Source organism: Parambassis ranga, chromosome 15, assembly GCF_900634625.1.
Source record: "Parambassis ranga chromosome 15, fParRan2.1, whole genome shotgun sequence".
Taxonomy (NCBI): Eukaryota; Metazoa; Chordata; class Actinopteri; family Ambassidae; genus Parambassis; species Parambassis ranga.
Genome location: NC_041035.1, coordinates 5,172,060 through 5,191,541, shown reverse-complemented (window position 1 = coordinate 5,191,541; position 19,482 = coordinate 5,172,060). Strand labels below are relative to the sequence as shown.

Here is a 19,482-nt window from a genome sequence, read left to right as displayed (position 1 = left end):
TCTTCTTTCTTTAGGGTTATTGGCGTTTGGCAGCCGACTTGCAAAGTGCATTAGCGCCACCTACCGGACTGGAGTGTGGACAGAAGATTCGACAGAAACACTGACGCGGTCAGGTAAGCGGTCTTTCTGACATTTCTGACATGTATTTATCAAGTCTAAATTGATTTATTGATTATTTATTTGTTTTTTTTTTCAATTTTATTGATCGTCCCTATCTTAGTTCAACGGAACAAAAGGCTCATTATCAAAACTGCTTTTAAATGAATGTCCACAAAACTCAATGAAATATTTTAAATAATAAAATGTGTTAAATGCAGAATGATCACCATAATGCATATTTACGTTAACTGACTATTTACTGAAAAATTAAAAGAAAAGGAAAGTTTAGACAACTGAGCGATAGTCAAGCTCTTTCTGTCTCTGGTTCAGGAGAACATGGGGAATGCAGCATTTGTAGCATAATTCCTTGATGCATCTGTGCATGGTGGCTCTTGACAGGGCCATAGCCAGGTATTTTATAAATACTGAGGTCCAAAGTTTCTCCGTTAAAATAAGCAGGTTTTATTAAATTTTGACATCAATTAAATTTTCAGTTTGAACATCTTTGAAAGTAATTTGAACAAGACATGTATTCAGCACAGCATACAATACCTCCTTTCCTCCTGGTGACTCACCACAGGAAGTTGAGCACCTCATACTAATTTAACATTAATTTCCTGTGTCTGCCTGTTTCCATCTTCCTACACCTAACCTCCGCTGTCTGCATGTAGACTACATGTTTGCAGTGGAACCAGTCCATTTACTCACACAGGGACAATTTATAACTGATAGGGTCAAAGGACAGGACCCTCGCACAGACTGCTGCATCTTTTACACTTCAGTACCAGGCTTTGAGTCTAGATGAGACACATTTTCAGACATATCGGACACTATACTGCCATCAGCTTTCAACTCAGTCTGTGAGACCATTTAAAGGCTCAGGAGCCCTTTGCAGGTGTTTTGAGTTAATTAGCTGATTAGTTTACAATATTGAACTTTTCCCCAGTATTGTAATTCTTTAAGATACTTATTTTGGGCGTTTTCATTAACTGTAAGCCATAATCATCACATTCAAAAATAACTGCTTGAAATATGTCACTGTGTGTACTGAACCTATATAATGTAGGAGTTTCACTTTTTGAATTGAATTACTGAAATAAATCAACTTTTCCACGATATTCTAATTTAATGAGATGCACCTGTACATTTATGCAGGTTTGTGGTTATTTATTTCATTTAAAGCTTTTCTCTACAACTCTTTTACCTGGCTCTTTTATTCTGCCCTCAAAAAGTATTTTGTAATAGCACCATCAGCATGTTCACAATTAGTAAGTACACACATTTCTCCTCTAGATGGTGCTGTAGCTTAAAATAAAAATAAACAACTTCTGCCGTTACGCCTTCAGTGAATCTTTATTGACTTGTGTTAGACTAATGACATATAAATGAGTCAAAACTGATCTCATTGGATCTTTTCCAGGTTTTTCAGTTTGAATGTGCCAACTTGATTTCATTAGTTAACTAATACTAGAACTTCTTCACACGCCTGATTAAGAAACTTAGATAAATGTAGTCCAGGCCTTATGAATGAGGCCTCTGGCTTCTGCAACAACTTTGTTGTTTGTTTACAAATAAATTTGCAATACTGTACACACACACACACACACACACACACACACAGTAAAAGCATCTGAGCAGGAACAATCTCATGAGAAAGCTAATGTTTACCCTCCGGAAGCTATACAGCCTGCACTGTCTGTGGCTTTCACTTATACACACACACACACTGAGGATGAAAAGCCATCCTGTCATGTGTTTGTGTGTTTCCTCTAACACACAGGAAGAAGCCTCAAGGTCACTGAGAGTATGAGGAAGGCAGACAGGCTCAAAGTCAAAGGTTGCCCACAGTGATTTCTGATCTTTATTTACTTCTGGATTGAACTTTTAAAACAAGTATACAATACCAGCCAAAAATAATGCACATGCTGTAGATATTTAACTGTTTACTGTAAAGTAATTTCTGTTGTCACACGGATGCCGGTCATGAAAGAGTCAATCGTGGCTTCCTAGCTGTGCTGAGGAGTGTAGATAATAACATCTTATTTTGTCCTAACGTTTAACTGAGGCCTTTTGTATCAAGACTTTGGTCATATTTTTAGAAAGAAAGTCTTGAAACAAGGTAAAAAAAGTACTAATATTATTTAAATTTGTACATTTTTAGGTAACATACATGGAAATAACAAAACAATACAACCCAGAGAAGGAATATAATACACATGCTAAACAGCAGGACATAATGGAGGCCTACAAAATATTTATCTTTCCATAACGTCTCATCTTCCAAGTCTCTCTTTACGCCTATGTCTCTGTAAAATTCCATGACTGTTCACTGCTTTTGAGAAACTTACATAACCGAGAAGCAGGAAAAAAAACTGTTTCTTCCCTGTACGTCTTGGCCCATGATTTTATTTAGAGAAAATGTGTTTTATTTGTTATGTGAGCATGATGTGCTTCCCCTTATAGACAATATGCAGCACTTTTCTATTTATTAAATGTGAATAACCGCTGCACTTTTCACCCCCGCGCCCTATCAAAAGCCTTATTTTTGGCTCTTTTCCTGATCAAGTCAAACAAGACTCTGTGGGGTCAAACTGTAGAAGAGTGAGTGATCATTGCATAAGCTCTTTGTCTTTGTGCTTCCCAGATCAGAACAATTGCTGAAAACACAATTCTAGACTTGATTTGTCCAAGCATTGTATTTCTGTGTGTATTCTGATAGAAGACAAAGGCGGAAAACAGAGAGTTTGTCAATACTTAAGTGACGTTAGATATCTATTGTGTTACTGTATCACAAAAGGGCCAAAATAGCTTCGACAGTGTACCAGATTTTATTGATTTATTCACAAAGGTTTGAATTTGTTATCTTCTGTGAATGGAGAAACACCCAAATTAATCAGAGTTATAAGTGGAAAGGAAGATAGATCCAGTCTGGGTGGTGTGCGTCTGTAGCGCCTAAATGTTTTCTGTAAGGCCTCAGATATTGTGGATTAAGATTTTCAGCATAGTTCAATCACAGTTGATGATAGTTGCTTAATTTTAAGTCTGTCTGCCGAGCCACAAAATAAGATGCGTTATGATGTTAAGGTAAATGCATTATCCTGAAAACTCTGTATAAGATCAATAACAGCTTTCAAGGGTTTGATGCCAATGTATAGTCTACAAGGAAAGATGTGGCCCCTGAATGGTGTGTGTGTGTGTGTGTGTGTGTGTGTGTGTGTGTGGTTACAATCAGAGGCTTCCAATCTAATGTAGGACTTAAAGCAAAGGCTAACATACTTAGTTTGGTTCTTGTTTCTGTCACCTGGGATGAAATTGAATCAAATCAAAAGCTGACACACAATAACAATTATTGTCCCACTGCAGGTGTGCAATTATAACCAGTAATATCATTTACAGCCATGTGGAAAAGCTTTAAAGAAATAAAGAATCTACTGGTGGGATTCAAAACAAACACAGCCAATGACAGAGGAATCCTTAATCTGTGTGTAACCGGCGTATAACTCAGTGAGAACAACACCTGACTAATCTACTCAGGGTAAACTCAAGCGAGGGATGGGTTAGTACAAAAGGTAAACACAGGATATTTATTTACGGTCAAACAAAAATGGACAACAATGGAGAGTCGAGTCCCCAATATATATATATATACTGTATATATACACTCAACAAAAATATAAACGCAACACTTTTGTTTTTGCTCCCATGTTTCATGAGATGGACTTGAAGATCTAAACTTCATTCCAGATACACAATATTACCATTCCTCTCAAACATTGTTCACAAATCTGTCTAAATGTGTGATAGTGAGCACTTCTGCTTTGCTGAGATAATCCATCCCACCTCACAGGTGTGCCACATCAAGATGCTGATCTGACATCATGATTAGTGCACAGGTGTACCTCAAACTGCCCACAATAAAAGGCCACCCTGAAATGTGCAGTTTTGTCTCACAGCAAAATGCCACAGATGCCACAAGCATTGAGGGAGCGTGCAATTGGCATGCTGACAGCAGTAATGTCAACCAGATCTGTTGCTCGTGCATTGAATGTTCATTTCTCCACCATAACCCCAAACAATTTCTGCACAAACTGTCAGAAACCGTCTCAGGGAAGCTCAACTGCATGCTCGTCGTCCTCATCGGGGTCTTAACCTGACTCCAGATCGTCGCCGTAACAGACTTGAGTGGGCAAATGCTCACATTCGATGGCGTCTAGCACGTTGGAGAGGTGTTCTCTTCACGGATGAATCTCGGTTTACATTGTTCAGGGCAGATGGCAGACAGCGTGTGTGGCGTCGTGTGGGTGAGCGCTTTGCTGATGTCAATGTTGTGGATCGAGTGGCCCATGGTGGTGGTGGGGTCATGGTATGGGCAGGCATCTGTTATGGACGAAGAACACAGGTGCATTTTATTGATGGCATTTTGAATGCACAGAGATACCGTGATGAGATCCTGAGGCCCATTGTTGTGCCATACATCCATGAACATCACCTCATGTTTCAGCAAGATAATGCACGGCCCCATGTTGCAAGGATCTGTACACAATTCTTGGAAGCTGAAAATGTCCCAGTTCTTGCATGGCCAGCATACTCACCGGACATGTCACCCATTGAACATGTTTGGGATGTGCTTGACCGGCGTATACGACAGCGTGCACCAGTTCCCACTAATATCCAGCAACTTCGCACAGCCATTGAAGAGGAGTGGACCAACATTCCACAGGCCACAATAGACAATCTGATAAACTCTATGCGAAGAAGATGTGTTGCACTGCATGAGGCAAATGGTGGTCACACCAGATACTGACTGGTTCTGAGTCCCCAGACCGCCAATAAAGCAGAAACAAAATGCACATTTCAGGGTGGCCTTTTATTGTGGGCAGTTTGAGGTACACCTGTGCACTAATCATGATGTCAGATCAGCATCTTGATGTGGCACACCTGTGAGGTGGGATGGATTATCTCAGCAAAGCAGAAGTGCTCACTATCACACATTTAGACAGATTTGTGAACAATGTTTGAGAGGAATGGTAATATTGTGTATCTGGAATGAAGTTTAGATCTTCAAGTCCATCTCATGAAACATGGGAGCAAAAACAAAAGTGTTGCGTTTATATTTTTGTTGAGTGTATATATATAGCTGTCTGGTATCAATGTTCATCTGTTTGTGTATAGTATGTGCTGTGTGCTACCTGGGTAGAACATATATTTGTGTGTATGTTTGCTGCAACTTAGGTCATATCTGCTCCAGGCATCTGGAAGATGACGAAGATGAGAGTCGCGATCCTCTCTGACCCTGCCTCATGTGGTAAGGGAACCCACAGGATCCAGCAACTCAAAAAAACAAAAAACAACCTGCCATAGGAAATAAGGAAATAAAATTAATTGTCCTCCTTAACTCAAGTGCTACTAACAATACTGTAAGCAACAATAAAATGATGAGTTCTACCCTGAGACATTAAACCTCAGACACCATTATATTATTTTAACCGTATTAATAAGTCATGTTACACAATTGATACTTTTAGCTCTAATCAATCATGTTTTTGTAGTTCGCATTTACATGAATGCAATTTTTTGACTCACATAAACATGAACATTAACATATTTAAATCATGATAATCATTTAAAAAAAAAACCCGATACAGGTACTAACCCACATGTAACATATTTTTAACTTTCCAGCATTGAACATGGCGCTCAGTGATGATAAATATCATCATCTAGTTAGCTTCAAGTTTAGCTGGAGCGTCTTGATCCCGGCATGCAATGCTCACGTCTACCGAGTTTACTGCATAGCACGTACATAGAGCGGATGTTTTAAGCCACGACAGTTACCTCAAGACTAAATAAATACTATAAAACCAAACAAAGGGAAAATATAAAACCTGAAAGGTTCTGGCACAGACTTATGGATGATGAGAGATGAGACCAAGTGAAAGACTGAAGAAAGCCACACACAAGCATTTTTACTGGGTAAATGCAGCTAGCAGGGGTAGATCATCTGGGGAGGAATGTTTGGCTAAATGTGGTTCCTCTTCTGGGGATTAAAAATGTCTTCCTGTACTGTTAATTGTCAGCAAGTTGTTCTTTTCCACTTTTAGCATCAAGAGGAACATGGATGAAAAATGATATATTGCAAAAATATAATGCCACAGAAAAAAATCCAAACATAAGCAATCACTGATTCTAACATGGGAAACTGCTGATTTGTTTACAGTGAGATTTAAGCTGCGCTGGGGGGGTCAGTCTTATTTGGAGCAGCTCGGTGTCTTGGGATTGGACCACAAAATAAACAAAGTGTCCCTGGATCAGCTTATTGGACAAACGTCCTGAGACATGCTGACATCCCAGAGGACAGGCTGACATATGGCTGAGACAGACTGAGGGTTTGACAGAGAAACGGCTGGGTCAGCTCGCAGCAGGACGGAGGATGGAGGACTTTGCTGCTTCTGTCTCGAAGCATGGCTGCATGCTGTTTCCCAGCAGGTGTAAGAAGCTCCCTGCTTCCTTGGAAAGTTGCGGATTTCATAAAACCAGCGTGGTTCCATATAAACATCTGTGTGATGGGTTTGGTCATGCAGCTTTCATTGCCTACTGTGTCACATGATAAGCGGGTCTGAGCATCGCAATATGGACAACAGACAGGAGTCAAATGCAAGTCCAAAAGTCAGGTCAAAGGTCAATACATAATTTTTAGAGGATAAAACTGGATAGGTCCAAACTGTAGCCGCCGAGTGGTGAACGGAGGCATAGGAGCAGATCAACAGCAGGTTAGAGACACCGGGGGGGACGACCAGAAGTGATATATGTATAAATAATAAAAGTGACAATATAATTTATTTATTTATTTTGTAATGATGCATTCAGGTGTCATTATACAAATTAATTGTGAATTTCTGCCAATATTTGATGCTAATTTTCACTTTTTTATAGGCACATAAATGTATTTATTCATGTATTTATGATTTCTTTGTTTTGGGTGAAATCATGAATTCTCTCTTCACACATTATATTTCCACTGACCTTTATTTCATTGGCATATGAACATATAAATATATAAAATACATATAAACTTTGTCACGAAAGCATGGTGGAACCCTTGATAGATTAGCTGCTTTTGCCAGCATCTCATTGAGTAGCATTTAGCTCATGTTCCTGCACGGAGCCAGACTGTGTGGATGCAGACATTTGATCAATAAAAATAGACAGAAATAATAAAGTCTATTCTGTTCTGTCACTACATAACACATTGGCTTTTAACGACTGTGGATTTGGCACTTGGCGGTGACCACAGAGGCTGGAAGGCTGTGAGATTTGAGAAAAGTTTTGGTGTTGTGTGCATTGTTCTGCAGCAGACACTGGATAAAGGCTCGCCTTGAGAAACCTGAAATGAGAGGAAGCTGGTCGGCTTGAGTCGCCGGTTACTCCCATGTCACCTCCACCGTGTTTTCCTGACTCCCTACCTGAAGGAAACAAAAGGGTCTGAATCAGCTGGAACAAAGCGATGCAAGACGTGCGTGTTTACGCGTGCTGTTTATGCTGTTTACCTGCTCTGCTTCTGTGTGCGTCTTGTGTGCCCATAATGTTTGGGTTCCTGTCTTTCGTGAGGAGGAAGGAAGAAGCATTTTGGACGATAAGCAGACAGCAGGACCCGTTAGGATGTGCTGGCACAGCACTTTTATTACAGCCTCTGCCAGCGGCCTGCTTTGATGTAACCAGAAGAGATGAAGGACTCTATTTTTATTTCTTATTGTTATATCAGGGAAAACAGTGACTGGTCAACTCCAAGTGGTCATTTGAAGAACTTCAACTTTAAGTTGGCATGTCATTTTTAGGTCTAGAAGGTGCCAGCAGCTCCTGACAGGAAGGTAGAAGACATTCTTTCATCTCCATCTGTCTATGCCAGTTTGGACTATTTATGTCAATCTGTCCGTTTGTCAAAACGAGGACATGCGTCACAATGCAGCACAAAAACACTGAGCCTAACAACAAAGCTTTGAAACATGTTTCCATAAAACAGGGAAGCAGACCAGACTCTTATCAAAAAGATTTCAATTTTCAACTCAGTCTATTTTTAAAATAAAGGAAACACACATTACTTTCAAGCAAGCAACAAGGACAGCAGATGATTGACCTTTGACCTTGTTGGTCCATGTGTCCATTACACTAACTGTTTGCATGAACAATCTGCACAAATATGAATGCAGTTACAAAAAGGTGCAAGGTATTATGTAGATATGTATATTAAAGATAAAGATATATTATATAGATCTGTAGAGAGAACCAACAAAACCCCCTCAGTGCTCCCTTTGGGTCGGTCCTCACAAATCTGGACTTAAATGAACTCACACAGGCAGAAAGAGGCGAGGAGGGAGGGAGGGACCAAACAGTCAGGACATGCTGTTACAGAATGTTCTTTAATTAAAATGTTTGAAACTGCTAAATGGTCTTAAACTGAGCACTGCACTGGCTGTCGGCCAAGTCAAACATGAAAACACACACACACACACACACACACACACACACACATTGAAGCACACACACTTGCTTGTGTGCAAACTTGAGTCATCTGGTAAACACTCCCTCTTCTGACTGCCATATTTTAACATGGATAAATAAAGTGCAGCTCAGCACAGCTGGCCTGCAGCCAGACATGAAGAGTGACAAAGTTTGTTTAAGGTGATGGGTACTTACAGCTCCGTTGTAGCACAACATATTTATATGCATAGTTTGGAGGATGCCCTACTTTTCATCCATTTCAGTGTAGTGGTAGTTAGTTTGAGCACAAACGCTCTATGTTTAATGTTTGTACACCAGAATAGCAATGTATTAAGAGACGTATCTCATTGGTCTCTTCCGGCCCCTCTTCTATTTACTACTAAATACAAGAGAATAATTTATTATCACTATTCTATATGTAACATCCATCCATCATCTGAACCTGCTTTGTCCTGCAGTGCAGGGTCACAGGGAGCTGGAGCCTATCCCAGCTGTCTATGGGTGAGAGGCGGGGGTGCCCCCTGGACAGGTCACCGGTCCATCACAGGGCAACATACAGACAGACAACCACTCAAACTCACACCTACGGGCAATTCAGAGTGACCAATTAACCTAACAAGCACGTCTTTAGAACGTGGGAGGAAGCTGGAGTACCTGAAGAAAACCATAGAGGCACAGGGAGAACGTGCAAACTCCACACAGAAAGGCCCCAGCGTACTAACCACTGCACCACCTGCACAATTATGCCCCTCTATATGTAACAATTTTCACCACCTGTATCACTGCCCTGACTGGATAACAACATTACATCCATACAGTGTAGCTTCTATATAACCAGCTACATATCTTCAGCTTGCTGCTTGCAAATCATTTCGCCAGAGGTGGTTGATTTGCTGCGGGATGATAGGATAGGAGTACATGTAAAACCATGCCTCATAAGATATTTAAAATATGACCAATATTGGCATTTGGCAATTTTACCTAATTATAGTACACATATGTGTGGATGCTCTCATTCATCCAGGTCACAGTCATTTCCAGGAGTTTAAATCGAGGCAACTGGACTCTTAGTTCAGCAGAACTAAAGAAGCCACTAAACAATCCTTGAGTCCAGTTGCCTCGATTTAAACTCTTGGAATTATAGTACACATGTTCATTTTTCCATGAGTGAATTACAAATGTAATCCTAAATAAATATACAATATGTTGCTGCTAATAATAATTTATGCAGAAAAAATGTAACAACATTGGACGCATGCAGCCAGTAGGTGAGGGTAAGATCAGTATGCTTTAATAAGATATCAGTGCAGGAACACAACTTCTTATTGGGTTAAATTCCCCATATAGTAATGACAATGATAACAATATATTATAATAATAAGATCAATATGATTTTTTTTTTAGCATATTAAAAAAAAATCAAATAAGCCGATACAACTGCACTATATGGTATGGACAAGAAAAAAAAACAGAATACAATAGCTGAATATGGATCCCATAAGGAAAAACAAAAAGCCTGTTAAACTAGATAGAATGTTGCTATCAAGAGGAAGAGTGGTGAGAGAATGATTTGTCACTTTTATGGGAATACCCTTCAAGCAGCACAGTGTGTTGGGCACTAAGCACTGGTGAGAAGCTTGTAGAGTTACAATAGAGAGGAGAAGCCCCGCCCACTTTTGGGTTAGCATTGGTTTCAGTAGCGTTAGCAGAAAACACCTGAATATTTAACCTTTAAACAAAGACCAAACAATTATGAGTCATCTCAAGACAAGATGTTAGTTTTGTCTTTGTGTGCAGTTTTTAACCCATTCAGTACGATCTGGCTGCAGCTACAGTGAAGCAGGCGCAGGGGGGGACTTCTGCTCTGATCGACTTCCATCTAGCCAACTCTTTCCACATACATTACCACAATTTATTTCTTATCTCATGAGTTCCTATAAATCCATCTGAGGTGCTCTTCAGTCCTACATTTTATACTTAGTCATATTTGGTCTCCAAATATTTAAAAGCCCTGGGACTGTTTATAGCACTTAACATCTGCACTAAAACAACCTATAGGAACAGCTTCCAGTCTGACAAACCATGAACGCCCCCCTTTCGTTTTATGAAGACTAACAAACTGATTGTAAAGGAAAGTGAATTGGAGTTAACAGAGTAATCTGTTGAGTGGACAAGTGGAGAAATATGATTTTCAGAGTGTCAGGTTTCGATCAGAGAGAAGAATCTGACTCTGATTTCTGAGTAATTTGAATGTAATTTGACAAGTAAACAATCCATTGGATTTGGTAAACTGAACTTGCAATTTGAAATGATTAACTTTTTTAATTGCAAGATACAAATGTATTTTAATATAGCTTATGATATTTTACAGTACGGATGGTAAACAGTCTTTGTGTAGTGATGAATGGCGGTTTTAAACTCAAAGTTATCAGGGCTCTTACACTCTCCTTGGAAAGGGAGACTACAGCTTGATTTGTTTTGGCACCATTTCAATCTCAAATGCTGATAGCTGAAGGGTATAATGACTTGTATTTAGGCCAAAAAAAAACAAAAAAAAACAAAACGTTGCATGCTGAATAAATCACTGACTACTATTTAGTTTGTAACCTTCACCACACGTGTGTGAATGTAAGACAAGCCGCGCCGCGTGTACAGACACAAATCATCTGTACAGTCAAATCTCTCTCTTTCTGTCTCTCTCTCTTTTTTTATGGCTAAATCCTAAAAACCCACCAGGAGCTTCATCAACAAACAGACTGTAAAGTCATTTGATGAGCTGGGTCCTCTTAACCCCTTAATTCATCACCAGCACGAGAAATACAATGTGATCTAATAGGGTTCTACTGTGTGGCCCATCACAGCTAGTCTATTAGGGTCCAGATGGATTATAGGGAACAATAAAAGGGGGGGGGGGGGGGGTTATTAATGTCATCTTAAGTATGACATTGTATCTGCTTTTGGATGTTTTCCACTTATTCAAAAAAGTAGAGTTTTAGTGAACAGCATACAAAAAACATACATATATAATATATGAAATGATCATTGCTGCAAACCAAAGGCAGAATTTGTTTTTTTTTATCACATTTACCTTTAATTTAAGCTACAATATCAGGTTATGATTTCATTGAATACTACCCCCAGTGGTGAAGGATGTCATCTACAGGTAGGAAGGGAACAAACTGTGCACTTGAAGGGTGAGCTCAGCATACTGAAACAGCCATAAAGTCATGATAAGGCACATTATATGGATTAAAAAGAAACTTAAAAAAAAAAGAACATCAGCGCAACATAAGGCAGAGAACACCAAAAATACAGTGTTAGTGGATCCAAGAGATGTAATAAAAGTCCTAAAAATGACAAATACATGGGACTATGAAGCACCATAGCTTATTACGTATATATATGCAACTGGAAAACTATGTGATTAATTATATGGCAACTTCACCTTCTTTACAATACTCAAAATGCTACATATCTGAAAAGTGAAACTTAGAAAACTGACATTTACCTTTTTAACAAAAAACTTTTTTTAATTTTTTTTTTTTTTTTTTTAAAGCAAGAACAACAACGGTACTGGCCAGCCAACAGACTCAATAGATATTTTTAAAAGGATAAAACGCTGGAGAGGGGAAAAAAAATGAAAAAAAATCATATCACCACAACACAACAGAAACAGCACGAGAGGGAACAGCACTGCGAGGGGTCTGATCTAAACGCAACTACCAGGAGGAGGGGGGCGAGAGAGGGAAGGACAAAGTACCAGGACACATAAACACCAAAAAACACATTAGTTCTGTTTTTAAATACATAACGTGTACAAAGCTCTACAATTCATACTCAAGTGGTCACCACACAAAAGACAATTACCTCAAACGAAAAAAAAACAAAGAGTGCGGTTAGAAACAAATACAAAAGAAAAATATTGGGAGACTGCATACTGACATCATTTTGGTGAAAAATTACATTTTAAAAATCTAATCTTAGTTCATCGTAATTTTAGGATGACTGATAATAATAATCTGTATCAAAGCTCTTTCTGGTGTCTCTGGCAGCCACTCCGTTTTGTGAGTTTCACAAAAAAAAGAGAAGAAAAACTGGCCTTGTCCTATAATCATAAAGAATAAAACATAAAATTTCACTTTCAAGTCACATCACAGGCTGCTGCACTGCACTGAAACCGCTGCTGCTATTTACAAAGGTATAGTGATTCTGACCTTGGTGTGCACAGAGGGTCACCTGCGTTATCTTTCTTGGTCTCCATCTGAAGTTACCGCGTTGCTGCTCCTGTAACCACCACCGGACCCTAAAACGCCATTTAACTGCCTTTAAGATTAAAGTCAAGTTGCCCTCCTGATCCACGAAGCGCCCTCCTGATCCCTCCTATATAGGGCACTTCTGAGTCTCCAAAGTGACCCTGTAATTGGCTCAATTACTCTTAAGCGAGCCTGACAAATCATGCATCCTTTACAGCCTAACTGTATTCTGTGAAGCGTTGTTCCACCATTTCAATGCACATGCTGTATTTATATATGCAACAAGCCCTTTTCACTACTTTATGACATTATATAAACAAAACAACAAAAGACAATAACTCAACCAAAGCTTTATCATTTTTTTTGTAATCTGTTTAATTCAACCGGATTACATACCACAGATGTGCAATGTAATACTTGGGCAAAAATTAATACTGGCCTGATGTTCACTGTAACAGCTTAGACAACTCAAAAACATCTGTTTAATATTCCGCTGATTGATTTTTATACTGTAAATAAGCTTTAAAAACATTGATCTGCACTCATTTAACCAAAATGAGTGGCCCTCGTTGATGCTCTCCTTTGGGGTCTCTACTGGTCTGTGCACACCACTGGTCGCATTACTTTTGTGTTGGCCTGTAATAATAATAATAATAAACATAATCATACGCCTGGTTTATGCTTAAACATAGGATCTACACCGCTGCCTTACACACACCTACACAACAACTGTGATTGGTCCACAGCTCAGTGGTCAAACACACACACACACCATCTCTCTCTCTGTGCAGCTCCATCTCCAGAATGCCCCCCCCCAATCTGTAGATACTACACCGCCAACTAGTGTGTCGTACGAGCAACTGCAGAGCACAGCAAGTACGAACGCTCACCACCACCGTCTACATGCAACTAGAAATCAGCCATTACAGTGTGTGTGAGTGCGTGTGCGTGTGTGCGCGCAAGTCACATTCCTTTGTGCGAGCTATCGATTGATTGGCTGAATTAAGGCTAGCTTTGTTACTATCCAAGCTTCAACTCAATGAAATAAATTGCACAATAAGAAAAAAAAATAAACCCTGTAGTCACACAAGATATTTACTGAGAGGAAAAAAATAACAATGTTCAACTTACGGTAGAGTAAATGAATTGCAATATATGTTTATTACTGTGAAAGAGACAAAAAAAAATGTCAAAATAAACAAATGGTTATGGATATGCTAAAGTGTCCTGTCGGTCTGGATTAAATAACATGAAAGATGGGGATTTGATAAAAAGATAAATCTTCTCGATTCAGTAACAGAAGTACAGACTTTAAACTAGTCTGTACTTCTGTTACTGAAGTAAGTAAAATAAAAATATAATGCTTGTTGACAGATCTAATGCTACTGTGAACCAGAAGGGACAGACAGAGGAGAGGATGTCGTAGATGGGATGGATTCAGGCAAGAAGAGGCAGGCTGGTGTCTAAACTGAGTGTGGAAATGGCTTCAACTGAGTCGGGTATCATTTGACTGATTCTGCTTCTCGTTGTGGATAAAGGATGAAATAAAAAAAGACTTTTCTATGTACAATAAAAATAGAATTATTTTCTATTTAACTTTTTATAGGGGATTACATACTATGAATGTTCTATTCCTTTTAGACCGAAAAGTAAAAAAAAATAAAATAGCATTATAGCATTTTTAAACCATCTGTTGCTAAATTGAATGATATTTATCCAGAATAAAGTGCTCCAGCCCTGCATATTGCACCACAGTGATTAAAAAAAAGGAATCTTTGGGAACCAAAAAAAGCAGAATGCGACAGACACAATGAGGCAGAACCAGTTGATGATACCCAACTGTGTCTTTGACCTGGACCTAAAGAAGAAGCTTGTGTCTATAGAATAAATGCACAAAGTGAAAGAACACAGTGTGTATGTAGTACAATATCTCCTCTGAACTGAGACAGAGAAGCTGGGAATCAGGCTGCATAGAGTCAGAAAGCTGCACTCTCATAGTTGCCCACCATAAACTAAGGCTAAGCAGAAATCAGCTGGTACTCTGGGTGTAAGGCTGTAGATGTGTTGGGCAGTAGTGGCCTTTAAGACAGGCATGTTTCAATCCACTAACACCCCCACCCCCCTTTTTTCACAGGTCAGATCATGTAATCTGTTAACCCTATGAGCCTTGTTACTCTGGTGGTCAACCTGCATCTGATATAAGTCAGAGTGTAAGGAGGGGTGACAGAGCAGGGGATCGAGAGTGTGGGGCCTAATTCCTGATAGGTAGCTTAGCCTCGGGGCGCTCAGAAGGCCAAGAGGCACAATGGTAAAGAAAGGCTTAAGTCTCGGGCTGCAGGTTGAGGCCCAGGGTTTGGAGTAGAGTCCAGGTCTATATGTGAGGGTTTGAATCTGAGGGTCTTAGGTGGCCTGGTCCAGGGCTCTCAGCAGGTCACAGCCCTGGAGGAGGTGCAGGTTGCCCTGCAGGGGGACGTTGACCTCACAGTCGTATCGGGTCAACTCTGGCAAACAAGAGAGCTCGAAAGAAGGGCCCAGCAAACGACTGGCAATGCCTGGAAAAACAGTCAAAGATGAAACATCCCCCATTAAATCACAACTTTTAACAATGACATTAGTGGATTTTTTGAATTAGGTCATCTGAGCTCACCCTCTGACTTGTTAGATGGCAGCATGTTATAGTCTGTATAGTTGCAGCTCTTTTGGGGAAAGGTTTTCTCATTTGCACCACTTATCCAATTTCCTGGATACAGAGACTTCCTGTGTTGTTGCAGAGAGCTGATACATGAAGACATGTTGCCCGACATCACCCGCCCCATCCGGGACTCTGAGAGAAGAGAGCAAGGGGTTAATGATACATGTGACGAGCAGATGCGGCGGTTAGATTTATGTCACATGTCGAGAGTACCATATTATTTCAAAGGCAACGAAATCTCAGGACAACTTCTGAGATCTAAAAGCAGGCATGGTGGAGTGTTTACTACTGGGTGAGAAGCTCGAGTCTATAATGCAATTTCTGGAGAATCTGTAGGCAAGATTGCTTGAAGTTGCCTGCACGACTCTCTGTGTGCAAGATCTTAAAACTCTGCATGTGAAATCATTTTGTCCTACAGCATAATGAGTGGACTTACCTGCCAGTGATCCTGCGCTGAGGGAGCGATCCATACAGCTGTCACCTCTCATCTTCTTACATATGATTTCTGATGGCTTGCTTTCCCCCTGAAAAGTCACATGGTTACATTCTATAAGTGCGTGAAGACATACAGCTTTTTGTAAAACAGGATCTTCATTAGAATAAACCCACCACAACTATCTGGTTGAAGCTGCGCTTGACACTGTTGGTCATGGCCACTCTGGCTGGACTCATGTCTCTGTAAGCTTGTACAAAATTGTCCATGGACCTACAAACACAGAGAAGAACAATATCTGTCAGGATATGTGAATGTATTATTTGGTTTGACATAAAGATGATGTCACTGTTACGTCACCTTTGTTTCTGCATGAGATGTGACATGTTCTGCTGGCAGGATGGGCGCTCCTCTCCTAACAAAGTGTCCATCAGGTAGGTCTTTGTAGCCCTTTCTTGTTGTTGCTGTTGTTGGTAAGTTAACAGTGGGTCCGGTGGCCACTGCAGATTCTGTCTGCCACCCATGGAGGACAGAGGGGTGTTGGTTGGCGTCTGGTACTGGGGATTCTGCATGTGCCCCATGTAGGACATTGAGCGTGGGTCCATGGCACTCTGGCTGGAGGCCCTCTTTTCCCCGGAGGCCCAGGAGGCAGATGGCTGAGGCTGGTAGTGGCCTTGTGGCTGAGGAGCAGAGGGTAGAGGCTGGAAGAGGCTGGCGATGTTGCTGAAGCTCTGCTTGGTGGCTTGCTGTGTTTGGGGAAGGTTGCTACTGCTTCCCATGGATCCTGCTGGCGTGGCCTCCAGGGGCTCGGACTCAGGGATGATGGGATTCAGCTGGAAGTCCTCACCATCCATCGGGATGTAAGGAGCCAAAGTCTCCAGGTCCAAGTCACTCAAGTCATTCTACAAAAAGAAAACAGCACAAGGTGTGAAATGACATTTTACTTTACTAATATGCTTTAAACTTTCTTTAAATCAACAGGAAACTCTGCAGGAAACTCTGTCACACACCTCTGTGTTTTCACTGTTTCCCTCAGTATCCAGGGCAAACAGCTTCTCAGTCAGCTCCACCTTCAATTCACTCTCCACTGAGCTATAGTAATCACCTGGGCTGCTCGGCTGTAGAGGTGGAGGAAGACGAAATGCGATGCAAGTGAGAGAAAGAGGATGACAAGCACAGAAAATGGGTTGAGTCATAGGAGAAAGAACAGAGCGGAAAGAAAGAGTGAGAGATGAGCTTTGACAAAGGCACCATTCACCACTAAGAGCCTGTTCCATCCAACTATCCACCCCCGTTATTCTCACACACGCTGCCCACTTTTGGTGACCTCATAGAGCACAGAAAGAATAAACTCAACCAACCAGTCACTCGCTCACTAACTAATTAATCCTTTCAATTCAACAATAACTCTCTCAATCCTGCCCGTCCTCACCGTGGAGCAGCTGCTCAGGCTCGGGGTCGCACTGCCCGGCGGTGGGTTCTGCTGCATGGTGAATTGACTGGCCATCTTAGTCACGTCTCCTGGAACCGGAGCCGGGGTTTGGCCTGATGCAGCAGGGGCAGGCTTGTGGCTCTCGCTGGCCCAGGATGGAGGTCCTGGAGGTGGCATGGCTGAGGCAGACACCTGGGAGTAAGCTGCTGGCTGCTGGGGCTCATCAAACTGAGAGCGACCTGCAAGAGGAAGTCGGAAACTGAAAATCAAAAATGCTCTGGTGACATAAGGTTGATGGCTTGAGTAGTCTTCATGTTGCTAAGGGTAAAACTATAAAACCTCACATGGTAGTATTCAATAAACCTCTAAGTAACCATAGCAATGAAGGCTTTTTCAGGACCCATCCTGACACATTACAGCCAACATCATGACAGAAGTCGACACTGACCGAAGTCGAGGGAGATGATCGTGTCTCCAGGCGTCGGAGCCAGCTGAGCAAGGTCCTCCGGCTCCTCTTTAAGTTTGGTGAAGAGGGCATCTGCCGGCTCTCTGGCCACTGATCCGGCAGTGAAGAAGCTGCTCATGTGTCGCGGCTTGAACAGAGACTCCGTCTGCTCCAAGGAGAAAATCATCGACTTCTCCTCGATGTCACTGCAGGTTTGGGAGAAGAGTTTGAATCCTGAGGCTGATGTTTTTTATAAATCTGCTCTCATTTCAGTGTGACTCGATCAGGTGCCTTACCTGAGGACGTAGTTGATGCAGACGATGCACTGAGGCTGGGAGTTGCGGTTGTTGTAAATAACGGTTCCCTGGGTTTCCACCCAGACGTAACCTCCGCTCTTAGCAAGCATGCGATACTGGCCGCTCACTGCCTGACCCTTGGTGCACACTGCAGAGAGAGAAAGAGGACAGAGCCATAAGCGCATTGTGTTTGGTGGCACACACACACAAATGATCAGAAGAATGAAAAACTATGTGTCCTAAATACATGAGCTACAGCTAATTAACAGTGGTTTTATTTTGCATTTCTCATTTTGGCTGTGAAAACCAACCAATCATTGGCTGGAGGGACAAAGTGGGATGTTTGAGCTGAGAAGGAGATGTGCTGGCTACAGTCCAAAGTTCAACACTGGCGTGGGAAAGGAGCAGGACTGGTCAGAAAGCGTACATAAGGCCAGTGACTCTGAGTGTGTGTGTGTGTGTGTGTGAGTGTTGAGGAAGCTTGGGGCAACATTACATGTAGAAGAGAACACGGTTAGCATGTGCTGATCGACAGGCTGGTCACGTTGGCCGTGAGAGTGGGTCGTCCGGGTGTGTGTGTGTGTGTGTGTGTCAGCGTGACAGAGTTAGATAGAGAGCCCTTTATCTCAGCAAATTTCAGCAGACGCAGGAAAAGAAAAAGCACATACACGTACAGAAAATGTCAAGACACTTTCTACATCAAGTTTTAAAGCCGCTAAATAAACCCAGAGCAGGACCACGAGAACTTCACTGTCTCAAGGCGACAAATCAATTTTAATACTAAACTATTCTACTCCACAAACTATGGACATTATTATATTATTATATATATTTTTATAGCCTCTACACACTCATTTTGTTTTTTTTTTTTACACTTCTATGCTTTGCATTAAAGAACATGCAGATCAACCAAAAATTTGTAGAACGTAACATGACTGCTGGTCACAGGTCTACCATGGCTACCTAGTTCTTTTTTTTTTTTTTAACCAGAAATTTGTTGGTATGAATATTATATATTATATAGTGAATTTTTTATTTTAAGAAAAATTTATAAAAATATATTAAAAAAATACAAAATATTATAACATTTTTAGCTTTTTAACTGCATCTGCAACAACCATATGACGCATTCAAGGACCTTTGGAAAATTAAAACTCAAGTGATTCTGTGTGTGTGTTTTTTGTTTTTTTTTACCCTTTAAGGGATCCATCAAATGAGAGAAGTTGACATGCAATAAAGGATGATGGAACAACCTGGAGAGATATTTGTTCACCCAGGTTTCTTTTTTCAAAACATATGTATATGTATTTGTACGTATGTATGCATATATAAG

At 40.8% G+C, this 19,482-nt stretch overlaps 1 protein-coding gene across 1 annotated transcript in view; it reads right to left on the bottom strand.

Annotated features, from left to right (window-relative positions):
• Positions 1-10,793: 10,793 nt before the first annotated feature.
• epas1b (endothelial PAS domain protein 1b) overlaps positions 10,794-19,482 on the bottom strand; it is a 35,040-nt gene continuing 26,351 nt past the window's right edge. The window contains exons 8-16 of the mRNA XM_028423018.1: positions 18,150-18,297; positions 17,857-18,059; positions 17,409-17,647; positions 16,987-17,094; positions 16,337-16,878; positions 16,153-16,249; positions 15,980-16,067; positions 15,499-15,675; positions 10,794-15,403 (exon numbers count right to left, since the gene is read on the bottom strand). Coding sequence (XP_028278819.1) covers positions 15,252-15,403; positions 15,499-15,675; positions 15,980-16,067; positions 16,153-16,249; positions 16,337-16,878; positions 16,987-17,094; positions 17,409-17,647; positions 17,857-18,059; positions 18,150-18,297 — 1,754 coding nt within the window. The 3' untranslated portion in view covers positions 10,794-15,251. The remainder of the gene's footprint in view (positions 15,404-15,498; positions 15,676-15,979; positions 16,068-16,152; positions 16,250-16,336; positions 16,879-16,986; positions 17,095-17,408; positions 17,648-17,856; positions 18,060-18,149; positions 18,298-19,482) is intronic.